General features: G+C 40.2%; 1 protein-coding gene and 1 non-coding gene across 15 annotated transcripts in view; both read left to right on the plus strand.

Annotated features, from left to right (window-relative positions):
• The window catches only part of JHY (junctional cadherin complex regulator), a 76879-nt gene that overhangs the window by 36713 nt on the left and 23245 nt on the right, over window positions 1–16921 (plus strand). For 11 of the 14 annotated variants that reach the window (XR_011611132.1, XM_071075738.1, XM_071075735.1 and 8 more), the window contains 2 exons: window positions 4813–4926; window positions 13923–14578. Coding sequence is in view for 13 of the 14 variants with exons in the window: in XM_071075738.1 (XP_070931839.1) it covers window positions 4813–4926; window positions 13923–14578 (770 nt within the window). In the remaining variant the exon portion in view is untranslated. The remainder of the gene's footprint in view (window positions 1–4812; window positions 4927–13922; window positions 14579–16921) is intronic. The other 3 variants (XM_071075744.1, XM_071075743.1, XM_071075741.1) reach the window with 2 other exon arrangements.
• LOC112425698 (U4 spliceosomal RNA) lies at window positions 6769–6908 on the plus strand. The gene has a single exon (XR_003016835.1). It is a non-coding gene; the product is annotated as a U4 spliceosomal RNA (small nuclear RNA).

The following is a 16921-nucleotide window of genomic DNA, read 5'->3' on the forward strand; positions in this document are numbered from 1 at the left end:
AGGTCAGGAGTTCAAGACCGGTCTGGCTAACATGGCAAAACCCCGTCTATACTAAAAATACCAAAAACAAAAAAAAAAGCGTTTCAGTGTTATCCAGTTCTCACTGAACATGTGCATGCTAAATACATTATGAGGCCATCTATAGGAATGGAGACTATGGCTAACAGCAGAGCCAAAATATTTCATGTCCTTTGCCTCTAAACAGGTGAATAATACAAACTTTTGGATAATTGAAACAGCTGTGCTAAATATCAGGGTTGCAGCCTCAGAATGGCAGACTGGCAGACAATTTCTATCATTGTGTCTCCGTCTCTTTTGCTGGCTGTGTATAAACACAAGTGGCAGCAGTGCTGCCGTGAGCAGGTGTGAATCAACACACAGCAAGGTATATTAGAAATAGGGTAGAGAAATAAATACTTCAGCTCACTCCTTAGCCAAGTTAATCGAGAAATGCTCACTGAATCCAGTATTATGCCTGGAAGCAGGGAATTGAATAATAGGTGTTGGAATGATGGTAAGCTAACACTACTTAAAAAATCAACTCTATTTAATTTGGGTATGTGCTAGTTGTCAATACTATCAAAGAATGAGAGTAACAAAGAACCCAATAAATTAATGTGGGGCCCCCCACAACATCTGAACATAAGGTCAGTAGTAAAAACAATATAAAGGAAGAAAGGCAAAACCTCCAGTGATTGCAGAACTTAATGGTAACGTCCTTATTTAAACATGTTTCAGTGTGTCTTTACGCGGATTCGACTCACATACAGCTCTTGGTAAAGCATCAACTTTTTTTGTAGTGCTGTCTGATTCTCTAAGAACCTGATGAGTTTCTTTGAGCAAGAAGTAGCAGCTCAATCTAGCTCAGCTGTACTCAATCTGAGTTGCTTTCCTACCTACAAACCCTCACTTCAAAGCAAGGAACATAATGTACAATTTTTTAATGGCTCTAGACCCAGGCACTCAGCCGCTCTGCTCTGCGCCTTACCTCAGTGTAAACACCTCATCAAGATTGCCTGCGCTTCAACAATAGCAGCCAAATGCAATTCGAGAACCACAAGCCTTTGAAGTCCTCCCTGCAAAGGCCGGTTTTCTAGTCTGGGATAATGACAAGCCATGATTGCTGTCTTTGTTGTATCTTTTCAGTAGAGAAGCAATTATAGGCCCCAATTTAACAGAATAGACATTACACAGCTTATGATGCTCAAAATGCAATTTCATTTGATCATTTTCTCGATTTGATTGGTATTAATAGAATGGTTCACAAAAAAAAAAAAAAAAAATAGCTGGCAGAGGTTGTGTCCCATTCCACTTTGAAAGAGATAATGTAGAAGTATGCTTTACTTGCCCAGGGATTGCACTGGGGTGATTCAGCTGCTGTGTTCTACCAAAACAGCCTGTGGAGGGAAATATTGTATATCCTACATTTTCTGGAAGAGGAAGCGTGGGACACTGTATTTTTCATTTGTAAACTTTTCGCCAGTGCTATAGAAGAGATTCCATCATTGTCAATCAAACAGTACCAACAGTAATAACCTGAATTAACTAAACTAAGTCCCCTTTATTTCTTAGACACTTACGAAAGTCAGGCAATCAGCATCCTCATGGCAGATATATGAAAGAGTTCAACTTCCTTTTTTCCCAGGCTCCAGATGACAGTTTCTCTGAGTCATCCCCACTTTGAGGTTTGAAAAGGATGATTTCCTTGCCTGCTAAGTCAGCTTAGTTAGGTTTTTTACTCTTGACCTTAATTTCTCCTCCAAGATAGAGTTGATTTTTCTTTTAAATGAGTCATGTTTCTGTTGAACATCATGGTCATATGAGATTGAAACCTGCTATAACATTGAGAAAAGTTGTGAAATCTAATACTTTTATAATGATCTAGTGTTTCATCTTGAACTAGCACTGTGAGAGGGACTGAGATAGAAATATGATAAATAGCTGGCTTTGGTGGCTCACACCTATAATCCCAGCACTTTGGGACTTTGGGAGGCAGACCGATCACTTGAGTCCATTACTCTGAGACCAACCTGGGCAACATGGTGAAACCCTGTCTCTACTAAAAATACAAAAATTAGGTGGGTGTGGTGGCACATGCCTGTAGTCCAAGCAACTTGGAAGGCTGAGGCAGGAGAATAGCTTGAGCCCAGGAGGCAGAGGTTGTAAGCCAAGATCGTGCCACTGCACTCCAGCCTGGACCACAGAGCAAGATCTGGGAAACAAAAAAGAGAGAGAGAGAGAGAGAGAGAGAGAGAGAGAGAGAGAGAAAGAAGAGAAATAGCTCATTTATAGTTCTAAGCTTTTCATTTCAGCACAAGTTGAACTGTTTCATGATGTGAAGTTTTCCATTTGCCGTGTAGGTTAATCATTCAAAACCTGGTGATTACTTCCATTTGTAATCAGAATTCCGTGATCAAATAGTCTGTTTTTGTTTCGTGTTTTAGGAATGAAAATTCAAGCACAAAAATGTTAAAAAGTTTTTACTTTTTCCCACTTTCAGATTAACCTTAAGTGTTCAAACGTTCACACTGTCTATCCGCCCTACCTCTCTCTCTATATAAATACAGTAATTGTGATAGTTACTTTAGCAAAGTTAATAGAGATAGCTCTGGTAGAAGTAAGGTTACACCTGAAATAAAAGAAACAACATGTTGTGTTTTGTACAGGGAAGCCACATTGAGTGGTCAGGAATGAGGGTGTCTTCATTGTCAAATATTTACTTATCACTTAATATTTAACAAATATTTTACCTCTTTCTGTATTGAATACAAGTCTGAAGTCAAAGTAAACAGCAGACAGAAGATCTGAACACAAACAGGACAGATCCCAAAACCCAAGTTCTTTCTAGTCGTACACCTTGCTGCTTCTCCACTACACAGCCCGCCAGAGGAAATGTAACAAAACGCATGTAAAGTCCTAAATCTAAATTTTAAAACTAATTACATCAGTTCTGCGGGGAGAGTTAACAGCATTTCTAGGCAGTGGAACAGAGAGTGGGCAGAGGAGGCTGACCTGAGTACTGCAGCACAGGGGAATGAGACAGTCGGTCCTCTAAATAAGAGCAGGCTCACAGGAGACCGGGGTCAGCTTCTACCCACGCAGAACTGTTGTCTGAAGAAGGGGTTAGTCTGGTCTGTGTTATTCCAGAGGGCAGAGGCATAGAAAATACAGAGACATATATCTGCGCATATAAGGAAGAGCTTTCTGGCATTCAGGTTGCTCAGTTAGGGAGCAATATGTTCATCATGCATGAAACAGATTTCTTTTCTCCTCCTCAACCCATAGAAGATCTTTAAACATACTAATACTGACAAACAGGTAAGGTAAGTCTTGCCAGGAAAGGGGGCATGAATTTAGGCAGACAGTGAGTAAACATCTACCAGGGATGGTGTGGATGTACTGGAAAACTGGATTATCTCCAGAATATTTTCCAGCATTAAGATTGCATAACTTTAAGTTTTATTCCTGCAGTACATCCTGAGGGCTAGAATGCCACATAGCACAGACACTAATTTCTTGATTTAAAACAGGTAACTAATGGAGGCAATGAAGGGCCCTTAAATAATTTAGGAGCCTAAATCCTGTGTAGCTGCCTTCATTCATATTTCCCAAACCTGGATGCAGATTAGACCCACCTGGGGAGCTTTATTTATTTATTTATTTATTTAGAGACGGAGGCTCACTCTGTCGCTCAGGCTGGAATGCAGTGGCATGATCTCAACTCACAGCAACCCCCGCCTCCCAGGTTTAAGCAATTCTCTGCCTCAGCCTCCCGAGTAGCCGGGATTACAGGCACTGGCCCCCATGCCTGGCTAATTTTTGTGTTTTTAGTAGAGATGGGGATTTTGCCATCTTGGTCAGGCTGGTCTTGAACTCCTGCCCTCGTGATCCACCTGCCTCAGCCTCCCAAAGTGCTTTGATTATAGACGTGAGCCACCGCGTCTGGACTTTAAAAAAATTTTTAAATAGTAGATAGGGAACTTTTAAAATATATTGATATCTGGGGCCACTCCCAGAGCTTATGATTTAATGGGTTTGAGGTGGGATCAGGGCATTAGTATTTTTTTTTAATTTCCTCGGTTTTTCTAATATCTAACTAAAGTTGAGAACCACCGACTTTACATTATTCAAATTCAAACCAAAACTACTAATCGTGCAGGTCTAGGATATTTCTAATAAGTGAGTTAGCAACACTGCTGCATGTGCAGGCTCCGGAGAAAGACCACCCAGCTCTTCTACTTACTAGCTGTTGATCCTGGGCAAATTACTTAACCTCTCTGTACATTTGTTTTCTCATTTGCAAAAAGGGAGTAATAACATGTGCATACCTAATAAAGTGGTTGTGAGGATTACCTGAGAACATTGTGTGCTAAGGGCCTAGGACAGATGCTGGCACACCACGAGCATTCCATGTGTAAAAACATTGTTATTTCTGTTGTCGTCATCATCTCGGCATGTAGTGTTATTTCATGGTGTTTCTATTGGCATGATCAAATGTTACTTGCTGCATCCAGTTCAGATAACTGTTCTAAAATTGGGTCTCCTGAGTATGTATTGAGCATGTAAAGTAAGTAATAGTTTGACCTTAAGGCTACAGTTTTCTCTTCGTGTCTGCAAGATAAAACATTGTTTATTCCCATTTTCCTTGGGAACAATCAGGTCCCTGAGGACTGATGAGAGGAATCCTTGAAATTAACTGAAAATAAAACCTAGCCCAGCAGGACTGTTTTCTAGAGTGCACTGACTTGAGTCCCATGGCTCTAAGACTAAAATGAATCCAGTTAACATGCTGTATGTGTTTTACCTACCTAGATCTCCTACCCCGTCAGAGTAACAGACAAGACGTCTATTCAGAATGCCAAGGAAATTGAAAATGCTGCCATCGATCCTGAAGACAAATGGCATCAAAGAGCACAACAGCTAAAGGTTACCTGCTAGATTGCATTTTAAGTGTGTTTCAAGCAATACTGCTGAATATAAGTAATGATCGTGACTGAGTTCTTATCACTTAAGGGTTTATTTTTATGCTTGAGAATAATTACCCACTTTCCTATGGATAAGACGGGCTTCTGCACAGAGGAGCCATGGCCTGCCCAGCCAGCCAACCCTACCTGTTTTTCCAAGGGTTCCGTTTGCTGGAAGAAAATAATCATATCACACTTTCAACATACTCAGTTAGAATCCCACACAGAAGGAAGGCATGGAAAGACATGCAGGAAAAATCACAGTTCCAAAGAATTGTCCAATTCTGTGCTGCTCCCAAGTCTGATTCCTTTTGTAGTTGGCAGTTACTTATTATTCCTAGACAATGGGGACACTATTCCTGAAAACTGGATGGGAACTCCCAGAGCCTCACCAAACCCTCATTTTCAGAATATAAAAACTTACCAACTGGTCATTTAGCGTGATGACATCCTTTTTGGCCATGGGTGTACTACTTTGAAATCATAAATGTGATTTCAGGAAGATTTTCCCGAAATTCTCCACACTGTTTTTCTAGAAGAAACAGAAAAAGGCTGGGCGCAGTGGCTCACACCTGTAATCCCAGCACTTTGGGAGGCCAAGACGGGTGGATCACCTGAGGTCACTCAGGAGTTCGAGACCAGCTTGGCCAACATGGTGAAACCCTATCTCTACTAAAAATACAAAGATTAGGCCGGGCCCAGTTGCTCATGCCTGTAATCCTAGCACTTTAGGAGGCCGAGGTGGGTGGATCACAAGATCAGGAGTTCAATACCAGCCTGGCCAATATGGTGAAACCCCGACTCTACTAAAAATACGAAAATTAGCTGGGCATGGTGGCAGGCGCCTGTAGTTCCAGCTACGCAGGAGGCTGAGGCAGGAGAATCGCTTGAACCTGGGAGGCGAAGGTTGCAGTGAGCCGAGGTCATGCCACTGCACTCCAGCCTGGGCGACAGAGCGAGACTCCATCTCAAAAAAAAAAAAGAAAGAAAGAAAGAAAAAAGAAAAGAAACAGTAAAAGTACTAGAAGCTCAGGTTTTTCTTGACCCATGTATGTGGAACCTCCCTTGGACCAGGTTTTATCCCTGCCTAAGAAGAGATGAGTCCTTTGAAACTGCTGAACCTATAGAGCCTGTTGACATCAGTTAAAACTATGTACAGTGATAAACATAGTAAAAAAAAAAAAATAGTAAGTTTTATCCCAGCTTCAGAGAGGTTAGAAAGAAGGGACAGCCCAAATCATCTCTTTTCCTCCCCAGTGACCTCCAGGCCACTCTTAAGAGTTGCAAAAAAAGAAAGAAAAAGTCATTCACCCAGAGCTTCCTGAAAGTTGATGCCAGTGAGGCCACACCTAGAAGTTAAGAGGATGGGGACCGAAATGTCTCATGACTGTGGGATGTGGAGGACAGGATCCACTACCAGACCTGATAGAGAGCCAGGGGAGCTTGGTCAACAGGAACCGGGGACAAAGGAAGTACCTTAAGGTTTGCCATGCATTATGGGTAATGGGCCACAAGAGATGAATTTCTGGGCCTCAACCTGCTATTTACTTGATGCATGACTGGGCAAATCTCAACTTTTTCAAAGCCTTAAGTTTCTTCTTTATTAAATGAAGGATTAGCCTAAATGACCTTCAAGGTCTATCACAGCTGCAAAATGCTAGAATTCTATGACCATGTATGTCTAGTTATTTAAATTATTATAGAAAATACATTTAAAGCATGTAAGATTATTGCAACCTGTAGCTTTCATAATTGTCACTAAGGAAAACCATAGGATTCTCAGCTAATGATAAAAGGTAAAAAAAACTTTGCCCAGTGGTAATATCATAACCAGGGAGATTTATACAAGGTGCGATTATTGCTAACTGAAAACTTTTCCTAATATCCGCCATGATTACTTGAAATATAGTCAACACTGGCAATTTTGGATAGTCTCTGTGGAGACCGAAAAAAAATAATAATCAAGGTAAAATCACACTGCTTGATTGATGTCATGACCTTTGACAGAGGCAGTAAAACTTTTGTACGGAAGAAAATCAGAAGAAAACCAAAAGAATGCTTTTTGTTCTTTGCGTATACTGTAATTAATGTGCTTATAACCCATTCCTGAATGAAGACATGGAGCAAAACATCTAAAAAGTGTTAGACCTAAAATGACAATAACAATGAATGGCCTAAGGGATGTTTCCCATTCTTTAGGTGGAAAGGATTTGTGGACTGCCCACTGCATGCTACACACCGGCCCAGCACTCTGGGACACAGACACTTCAGGCTGCCTTTCTTTTTCCTCTTCAACTACCCAAATCCAGTGTCTTCTTTTCAGTGCCTCCTCAAGGGCCACCTCTGCATGGAGATTTCCAGCCTCTCCCACCCTGCTCCTCTGCCTTCAGCTCCTGCTGTGTCTATAGTCTGGACCACTGGCTCAGGGCCTGCCATATTTGGCCGTGTCTCATTAGCTGCTGTCTTTGTTTCTTTCTTTCTTTCTTTCTTTTTTTTTTTTTTTTTGAGATGGAGTTTCGCTCTCGTTGCCCAGGCTGGAGTGCAGTGGTAGGATCTACGCTCACGGCAGCCTCCGCCTCCCGGGTTCAAGCAATTCTCCTGTCTCAGCCTCCTGAGTAGCTGGGATTACAGGTGTCCACCACCACTCCCAGCTAATTTTTGAATTTTTAGTAGAGACTGGGTTTCTCCATGTTGGCCAGGCTGGTCTTGAACTCCTGACCTCAGGTGATCCATCTGCCTGGACCTCCCAAAGTACTGGGATTACAGGCCTGAGCCACCGCACCTGTGTTTCTTTTGTACCCACTACACTATGAGATCTTTAAAGGTACTGATTGCATTTTTCTCTACATCCCCTACCACAATGCTTTGCCCAAGGCTGATGCTCAATAAATATTTACTGACTGATTAAAGATGCATTTAAAGATCATGGACCAGGCACAGTGGCTCATGCCTATAATCCTATTGCTTTTTCGGAGGCCAAGGAGGAGGATTGCTAGAGGCCAGGAATTCGATGTTACAGGTGCCACTGTACTCCAGCCTGGGCAATAGAGCAAGACCCTGTCTCTACAAAATACAAAATGCAAAATACAGATAAAAAGATTGTTTAGTATATCTCCAAGGGAAAATGGGCCTTATTTGAAATTTTTTTCTTGAAAAATGACTTCCAAAGTTTCATAAGCTTACCCTAACAGCAATAACCCTCACTAATGTGAAATATCTTTATGCAAAATCAAAATATTTAACACAACAAATATTTATTGACTATCTACTGTATTCCAGGCACTGTGGATTAGGTGCCTGGCCCAAAAGATAAGAAAACAAAAAAACAAAAAAAACAAAAAAAACAAGCAAACAACAACAAAAATTCTTTAAAACAATAAATAAAACTTGAAGAAAGTTTGTTTTTTTGTTTGTTTGTTTTGAGACAGAGTTTCACTCTTCTTGCCCAGGCTGGAGTGTAATGGCACGATCTCAGCTCACCTCCGCCTCCCAGGTTCAAGCAATTCTCCTGCCTCAGCCTCCCAAGTAGCTGGGATTACAGCTATGCACCACCACGCCCGGCTAATTTTGTATTTTCAGTAGAGACGGGGTTTCTTCATGTTGGTCAGGCTGGTCTCGAACTCCTGACCTCAGGTGATCTGCCCACCTTGGCCTCCCAAAGTGCTGGGATTACAGGCATGAGCCTCTGTGCCCAGCCAAGGTTATCTTTTTTTAAAGCAGTACCTCCCCTCTAGGAGTTCAATACTTTAGTGGGAATACGGTTATGAAATCATTATAATGCAGTAATATGGACATGGGTACAAAATGCAGTGGAACTAAAAGAGCACCTAATTCTGCCCTAAGAAGACAGAGAAATACCCCCCATAGGAGTCAGTATCTCCACTCCCCCTAGAAGGACAAATGCGGGCAAAGGTGTGAAAGTGGGAAGAGGAACAAGGAACCATGACAGCCCTGGCTGCTGTTTCTGTGGTCTAGGGAGGGAAAAGTTGACATAGTTGGTAAGGGCTGCTGTCTGCCTCACGCATCCCAGGACTCAGACTGAAGAAGACATTGTTCACAGTCTAAGCAGGTACGCAGCAGTGAGGTGCCGTGCAAGGGGCATTACACATGCAACTCATATATAAGGAAGGCTCCATGGCTTGAAAAAGCTAAATACCAAAAATGCAAACAATAATAATTACATATCTGTATATAGATGTATATTTGTGTGTTTATGTGTGGAGTGACAGAGAAAACAATGAAATGTGACCAAATGTTTAAACTTGTTCAATCTGGATAAGAATCTTTTAGAGTTGTCTGTACTAGCAATTTTTCTGTAAGTTTGAAATAACTTGAAAATGAAAAGTTCAAGAAAAAAGTGCCCACAGGATTTGGTGACTAAAAGTTTATTGGTGTACTGAACAGAGCAGTTTCAGCGGGATGGGGAGAAGGAACGCTCTATGGCAGGGGACAGAGGTCAGCATGAGAGATAGGGAGCAGAGACCAGTGCAGTCTACACCATCAAGATGCCCAGCTGTGAATTGAGAAAGAGATAGATTATTCTTTGCTTTTGTTTTTTGAGACAGGATCTTGCTCTGTCACCCAGGCTGGAGTACAGTATCGTGACTTTGGCTCACTGCAACCTCTGCCTCCCAAGTTCAAGCGAGTCTCCTGCCCCAGTCTCCTGAGTAGCTGGGATTACAGATGCACGCCACCATGCCTGGCTAATTTTTGTATTTTTAGTAGAGATGGGGTTTCACCATGTTTGTCAAGCTGGTCTCAAACTCCTGACCTCAAGTGATTCACCCGCCTTGACCTCCCAAAGTGCTGGGAGTACAGGTGTGAGCCACTGTGCCCGGCCAAGAAAGAGATAGGATTTAACCAGAGAATGGCATCAAGTGAATGTTTCTTTCCTTCTTTTCATAGGAGAGACTTAAATACATTTACATACTAGAAAGAACGAGAAACCAGAGAGAGGGCGAGGAAAGAGAGACGATATGCCTGAGACCATTTCAGCCTACGTATTTTTACTTTTAAAATACTGAGAATGATGGTCATGATCATATTCTATGTAAGAGTCTTATCCACGCCTAGAGTCTTCACTTGAAGCCAAGTCATCATCATATTCTATTTAAGAGTCTTGGCCGGGCGTGGTGGCTCATGCCTGTAATCCCAGCACTTTGGGAGGCTGAGGCGGGCGGATCACGAGGTCAGGAGATCGAGACCCATCCTGGCTAACACGCTGAAACCCCATCTCTACTAAAAATACAAAAAAAAAAAAAAAAAAAGGAAAAAAAAAGAGTCTTATCCATGCCTAGAGGCTTCACTTGAAGCCAAGTAATCTTTCTTCATTTAACCTTGACACATAGGCCTTAGTTCGCGCTTGCCTATGAATCTTCACGGGTTTTCTGAATCCTACTCAGGTTGTGTGCCCAGACTGAATGGAGTATGTATAAGGCTCAGGACTCTTGCTGGGCAATGTGACAGGCACATTCCCACTGGTTAAGATCTTAACCAGGTATCTTAGTCTGTTTGTGCTGCTATAACAAAATACCATAGATCAGGTGGATTGGAAACAACAGAGATTAATTTTTTTCACAGTTTTGGAAGCTGGAAGTCCAAGGGCAGGACACTGGCAGCTTCCATGTCTGGTGAGGATCTGCTTCCTTGTTCATTGGTGCCACCTTCTCACTGTGTCCTCACACTATGGAAGGAGTGAATGAGCTTCCTTGAGCCTATTTTATGAGGACATCAATCCCATGCAGGAGGGCTCTGCCCTCCTGACCTAGTCACCTCGAAAAGGCCCCACCTTTAAATAGCATTACCTTGGGGGTTAGAATTTAACGTCCGAGTTTAGGGAGGACACAAATGTTCAAACCATGGCACCAGGCAAGAAACAAGTCAGTAGAAAAAAACAAGAGGTTCCCCAAGTAAGTAATGTTTCAAAAGGATAAATAGGATGTTTCCTTTCTTACCCCTCTAAAATAACTCTTAGCTTTCCAGGCAAAGAAAAGATAATGGTAGTATTAAAGATATGTAGGATCTTTTACTAATTAATATGAAAGCCCTTGTAATCAAATCCTGATTAACCTTTCCAAAAAGCTGTTAATTTGGTTTTGCCTCCAACACTATCAATAGATCTATGCTTCTTCTATTCATCTGAACACAGAGTTCTTCCTTACCCACAGAGAAAATTAGAGCCAATTAATATTTTTGCTTGAGATTCTCTTAATATTATCAGATGGAATGTGTATCTCAGGCTTAAAGTACTCATGTTTTATTGTTCATAAACACAGCAGAAAAGCGGAACACAATAGAAATTTCTCCACTTTAGAGCTGATCTCGGAGCCCAGGCACAACTCTCGGGACCGTGGTTGAGTCAGGTTAACTAAGAGCAGGAGTGGCTTTTGTGTTGAAGCAGATGAACTTTTTGGTTGCGATCAGAGCAGGCATTGTCCCGTCTGCTTAGGACATGTGAAAGGAAAAGTTGTAAAAGAGAAACAACCAGGTGCTGCCTTTCACAGGGTTGGGGACAAAGTTCTCTTGGGTGGCACAGTATGAATGAGCATCACTTAATAACTGAGGATGAGTCCTACTAAGAAATGATCATCCCAGCATTAGGCATCAGGATTCCCCCATGCTAACACTCCACGTGTGACGCAAAAACCTACTGCCATTAAGCAGTTATTCTAAGTGCATGGAGTATGTACTGATTGCAAGTGTTGGTAACAAAAGAACCCCAGTGAGAGCAGGATGGAATAGAGGATTTCAGTGCTGATGGAGATTAAATCGTCTGAGAATGGCTTTGTATATTAACTTCAGGGAACTCAGGTCTTGCCACCTAAAGAGTGACACCTGATGCCCCAATTGTAGGGTAATAAATCTTTAGTAAACCACAGATCTCAAGTAGGCTGCTTGGAAGGTGAGAAAAATCGTATCAAGCCTATAAATGGCTTCCTTTCTGGGGACTGAAATGCCATCTCTGGGCACTTATATTTATGTGAATAGAAGATTTAACACTTGAGACAATTGAAGTTTCATAAAATGATGAGTCCTTGGCCTTGTTGTTGTCAAAGCGCCCTGTGAAGTGTACTATTGTGATCTGGATTGTCAGCAGCAAAGGTAATAACGTGATTAAGATCAAGTGGTAACCCAGGATTTCAGATCTAGTACCCAAGAAATTTCTGAGAAGTAAGTATTTTCTTTTTTGGTGAAAATTAAGAGAGAAAAGTAGGGAAAGTACATTTAGATGGCAGCATCCTGGTTACTTCTCTAGTGAGTTAAAGGCTGAACAAATATTGAAAAGAATGACATTATCAGCATCAATTAGTATTTTTAGGTCACAGTCAAGGGGGGCATTTTTGACCTTCACAAACAGTGCTGCCAGTCATAAAAAGAGCTGCTGTGTTCCATGACCACACCTATAACTTTGTAAAATAGCAATTATTTTCTGGATCCATTACAAGAAAGGATTTTCTTGGCGCTATGTATTTGCAGAGCCTTCCTGCCCACATTTCCCCAAGCAGCTCAATTTACTGCATGAAAGGAATACCTGGAATTTACCTGGAATACAGAAAATAAGTTTTCCCTTTTTTTGGAGCACCACAAGTAAAAATTTAAAGTATGTAGGAGCTAATCAGAGCCTGGCCAATCCCCTAGAAAGCTCAAATTCTCAAAAGAACAGCTTCTAAATTTCAAATTAGAAGCGTTATTTCTTAAAAATGTGATATAATAAGTAACACTGTATATTGCTGTTTTAAATTTAACAATCAACATTATCATTATAACGTGATTTCACTAGAAATAGAACACTGCTTAATATTATACACGAATAGGATGAGTCTTAGTGGTTGTATCAGAATGTATCAGAAACGAGAAATCAAAGCTGAACTCTTATCACAGTAATTTGATCATTCTTTCTAGCAAGCTAAAATAATCATTCATCCAACTGCTGCATTTTTCAGTTAATGTTTTATAGATATAGGCTAAAGAGATTTTTTAAATATATGTGTTCAGAAAGGAAGAAATATATTGCAGTTATATAACACACTGATGCATATGGTCATCCTATTGTTTTCAATAAGCATGTAATCATTCTTTGCAAAGGTCTCTTAACTCAGCCAGTTTTTCACAAAGTAATGAGTGCTTTATTCCTTGGAAAATATTTCTAAATGGCAATAGCACAATATAGTTACATAGTGTATCTATTATACCAGGAGTACATTTTGTTGTTAGGAGACTTTGAAAAGCATAAAGACTGTTCTGAAATTGAAATATTTCCCCCAGATGTTTGATTGCCTAAGCGCAGGCTATATTAAGGAACAGAAGCAAAACAACCCTTGTGGTTTCACAGATGTCCTATCACAGCACAGACTCTTTTATAATCCTCTGAATAAAATCTAATTTGTTTCATCTGGTGAAGAGGTCATTTCTAGCTTCTGACCAGCATGAGTAAAAAGATCTGATCATCTGAATTGTATTTAATATTAGATTTGTACTTGGTTTATAAAGCAAATTATTAGTGTTTTCTGGTTAAGATTTTTTAAAATATTCATGTTACTTAAAATAAGCTTATATATTGTGACGTAGATTCGCGTTTGTACTTTCTTCGTATCGCTGGAAGTAAAGCTTCCCCACCTCATCCCCCAAGTTGGCGACACTTTTAAGTCAAAGACTTAACTTTTAAAACTTAAACTTTTAAGCCAAAGACTTGTCCTTAATATAAAGCCTGTTCTAAGCTTTCTATTTCTTTCTAGGCTTATAATCCTAAATTTCCAGGAGGGATCACTCAGTTATTAACTCTCCAATGCCCTGAAATTAGGTAAAAAACAAAAACAAAAACAAAAAACCTCTACTTTTTCTGTATCTGCTTTCGGTTCTATGGTCAGCTTCCCAGTCCCCAATTTGAAAAACACTGATTTAAAATTTGTGAAGAGTGCCAGTCTTCTAATTTTACATTAACCAAAAATATCTCTCTAGAATTACCAGGAACACTGGTCTCAATATGAGAGTACAAAATCAAGCAGTGTACCAAGAGGGCAGCCTTCTGAAACGGTGAATGACCATCAACCTTCCAGAAGACCAGCCAAGCCCAAGATTCGAAAACAGCATAAACACCAAAATGGCCTGAAGTCTTTCACAGCGGAAGAGGTGACTGCCAGTCTGGAGAACCAGAATAACCCTCCCAGGCAGCAACAGAACCAAAATAAGCCTCTTGATACTTCACCAAAGCCTGAATCGATTGTGATTATGCACGCCTCTAACAATGATGCACAAGCTTCAAGGGCACTTAGGGGCCAGAATCTCAAAGAAACCTCCAATACATTTGCTCCACCAAAACAGGCTTTTGACAAGGTCTTATATAAAAACTCTACTGGATATGACTCTGGACTGAATGTTAATAAAGAAAGAGGACACAAAGACCAAGAAGAGAAAGGATTTTCCTACCAGCAGCTACACACCCTTTCTGACATGGATTTGAACAACCTTAATGAACTCTCTAAGAGACACGTGCTCCTGAGCCAGAAAGGCTCTCAGTTGGTTTATCACAGAAATGTTCATGGATCAACTGAAAATAAGAAACAACCCAAACAGCCTTACACAGAGACAAAATACAGGAACCTAGAAATGTTATGGTAAGAATTCCCTTTTCTCAAGCGGTTTTCTAGAGGAGAAAGGAGAGACTGCTACAGAAAGACTGGAGAGAGAGAAGGGCAAGGGGAATCCATCAGGATGGCTAGGTGAGAAGAAGAGTTCACCTAACAACTTCCTTAGCTCTGATTCCTGCCTCCAAGAGTCCACTTTTTTTTTTTTTTTTTTTTTTTTTAGAGTCTTGCTCTGTTGCCCAGGCCGGAGTGCAGTGGTGTGATCTTGGCTCATCACAACCTCCGCCTCCCAGGTTCAAGCAACTCTCCTGCCTCAGCCTCCCAAGTAGCTGGGATTACAGGCGTTCACCACCATACCGGGCTAATTTTTGTATTTTTAGTAGAGACGGGGTTTCACCATGTTGGCCAGGCTGGGCTCGAACACCTGACCTCAAGTGATCCACCCGCCTTGGCCTCCCAAAGTGCTGAGATTACAGGTGTGAGCCACAGCGCCCAGCCAAGAGTCTACTTTTGATGGATTTCTTTTCCTCTTCCCTGTCTCCTCTATTTTTCCCCTGTAGTTAAACTAGAGGTTGGAGGGAGACAAGGACAGAGGGACCCAGTCAAAAAACATCAGTGCTTTCTGAGGGCTGCAAGTAATGTTTGGAGGAAACAAATGATCTCCAACGTTATCTTGGCCTATCCTGAGAAAATAATCTAAAATACAGAAAAATGTGCACATACAAAAAAATCATCACTTGTAGAAGTGACCTAAAAATCCAACAATAGGGAATGTTTAGGTAAATTATGATATTTAGTATCGTGGAACCACTAAAAATTATGGTTATGGGGAAATGCTTCTATAGGAAGAAAATAGTAAGGTACAAAATTACACCTTGGGTTGAATAACACTGGTGGAAAAAAAATTACATCTAGGGAGTATGAGCTCTACTGTGTGAGTTCTACTGTGTTCAAATATGCACAGAAGAAGAAAAATTCACCAAAACATCAATAGTAGTTATCTCTAGCAAGAGAGATTGGAATTTTAAAAATTTATTCTTTATATTTTCAAAACAGTTCAAGTTCCCTACAATGTAAATGTGTAACTTCTATAAACAGGAGAATAAAAGTTATTTTAAAAATTACTTCAGGCACCATTTCTTGGTGTACTTCAATCAAACATCCTTTCTACATCCCTAACATGCTGAATATAATGCCACAGTGCTCAATGCTATACAAGATACAAAAGAAGTATGGTGTGTGAGGCGCCTTCAGGGAACTTACTTTCAAAGTAGGGAGACAATTACTCCCTTGTGAATTGATCAAAGAACATTTAAGTGCTACACTTGGTGGTATGGAATGTAGATTCAATAAGACTTAAAGTTAGCTTCCTAGAAGAGATCATGATAAATAGCAGGCATCTTTGTCTTTTTTTTCCTGATTTTAGAAAGATCATTTCTAACACTTTTACCATTAAAAATAATATTTAGTTTTTGGTAGATAGATAGATGATAGATAGGAAATTTCCTCCTATTCCTCTTTGCAAATAACTTTCAACATAAATGGGTATTTGATTTTATCAAATACTTTTTCTGCACTTATTGAAACATTTCTCCATTAATCCTTTAATGTAATGAAATATGTTAACAGATTTTCTGATGACACACTATCCTTTTATTCCTAGGGTTAACCCAATTTGTCATACTGCATTTTTAATAAGTTGCTGGATTTGATGTGTTAACACTTTAAGATTTAACATTTTCATATACATGAAGTGAGATTGGTTTATAATTTTCCTATCTGCCAGTGGCCTTGACTGGGTGGATGATCAAGAAAATACCAGCCTTATAAAATGAGTTGAGGACTGTTTCCTCTTTTTGCGTCCTCTGGACACTTTATATACAATTGGCCTTATCTGTTACTTGAAGGTTTGATAGGATTTTCCTCTAAAACTATTGGGCCATAAATGGGTTTCGTTTGGCTTTTTGTTGTTGTTTGTGAGCAGATTTTAAACTCCTGATGCATTTACTATAATCATTATAAGACTTTGCAGTCTTTTCATTTTCACTTTAGTCAGTTTAATAAGTTATATTTTTCTAGGAAATATTTTCCTTTTATGCTAAGTTTTAAAATGTACTGTCATAAAACTTTTTGTAGTATTTAAATAACTTTAATATTATTCCACTTTTATTATATCTATAATCATGTCCCTCTTTTCATTTCTTTTTTTTTTTTTAATCTTTTTGGCAACCTCAACCTCCTGGGCTGCTTCTGCTTAATTTTCTCTGTACGTATAGCTAATTGATCTTACACTTTTGAGTAGCCTCTTAGTGTAAGTTTCCATAAGGACAACTACATCTGGCAATTTCTCAATTCTTGTCTCCTTCTTGGAGC

Source organism: Macaca nemestrina, chromosome 12 (genome assembly GCF_043159975.1).
Source record: "Macaca nemestrina isolate mMacNem1 chromosome 12, mMacNem.hap1, whole genome shotgun sequence".
NCBI lineage: Eukaryota > Metazoa > Chordata > Mammalia > Primates > Cercopithecidae > Macaca > Macaca nemestrina.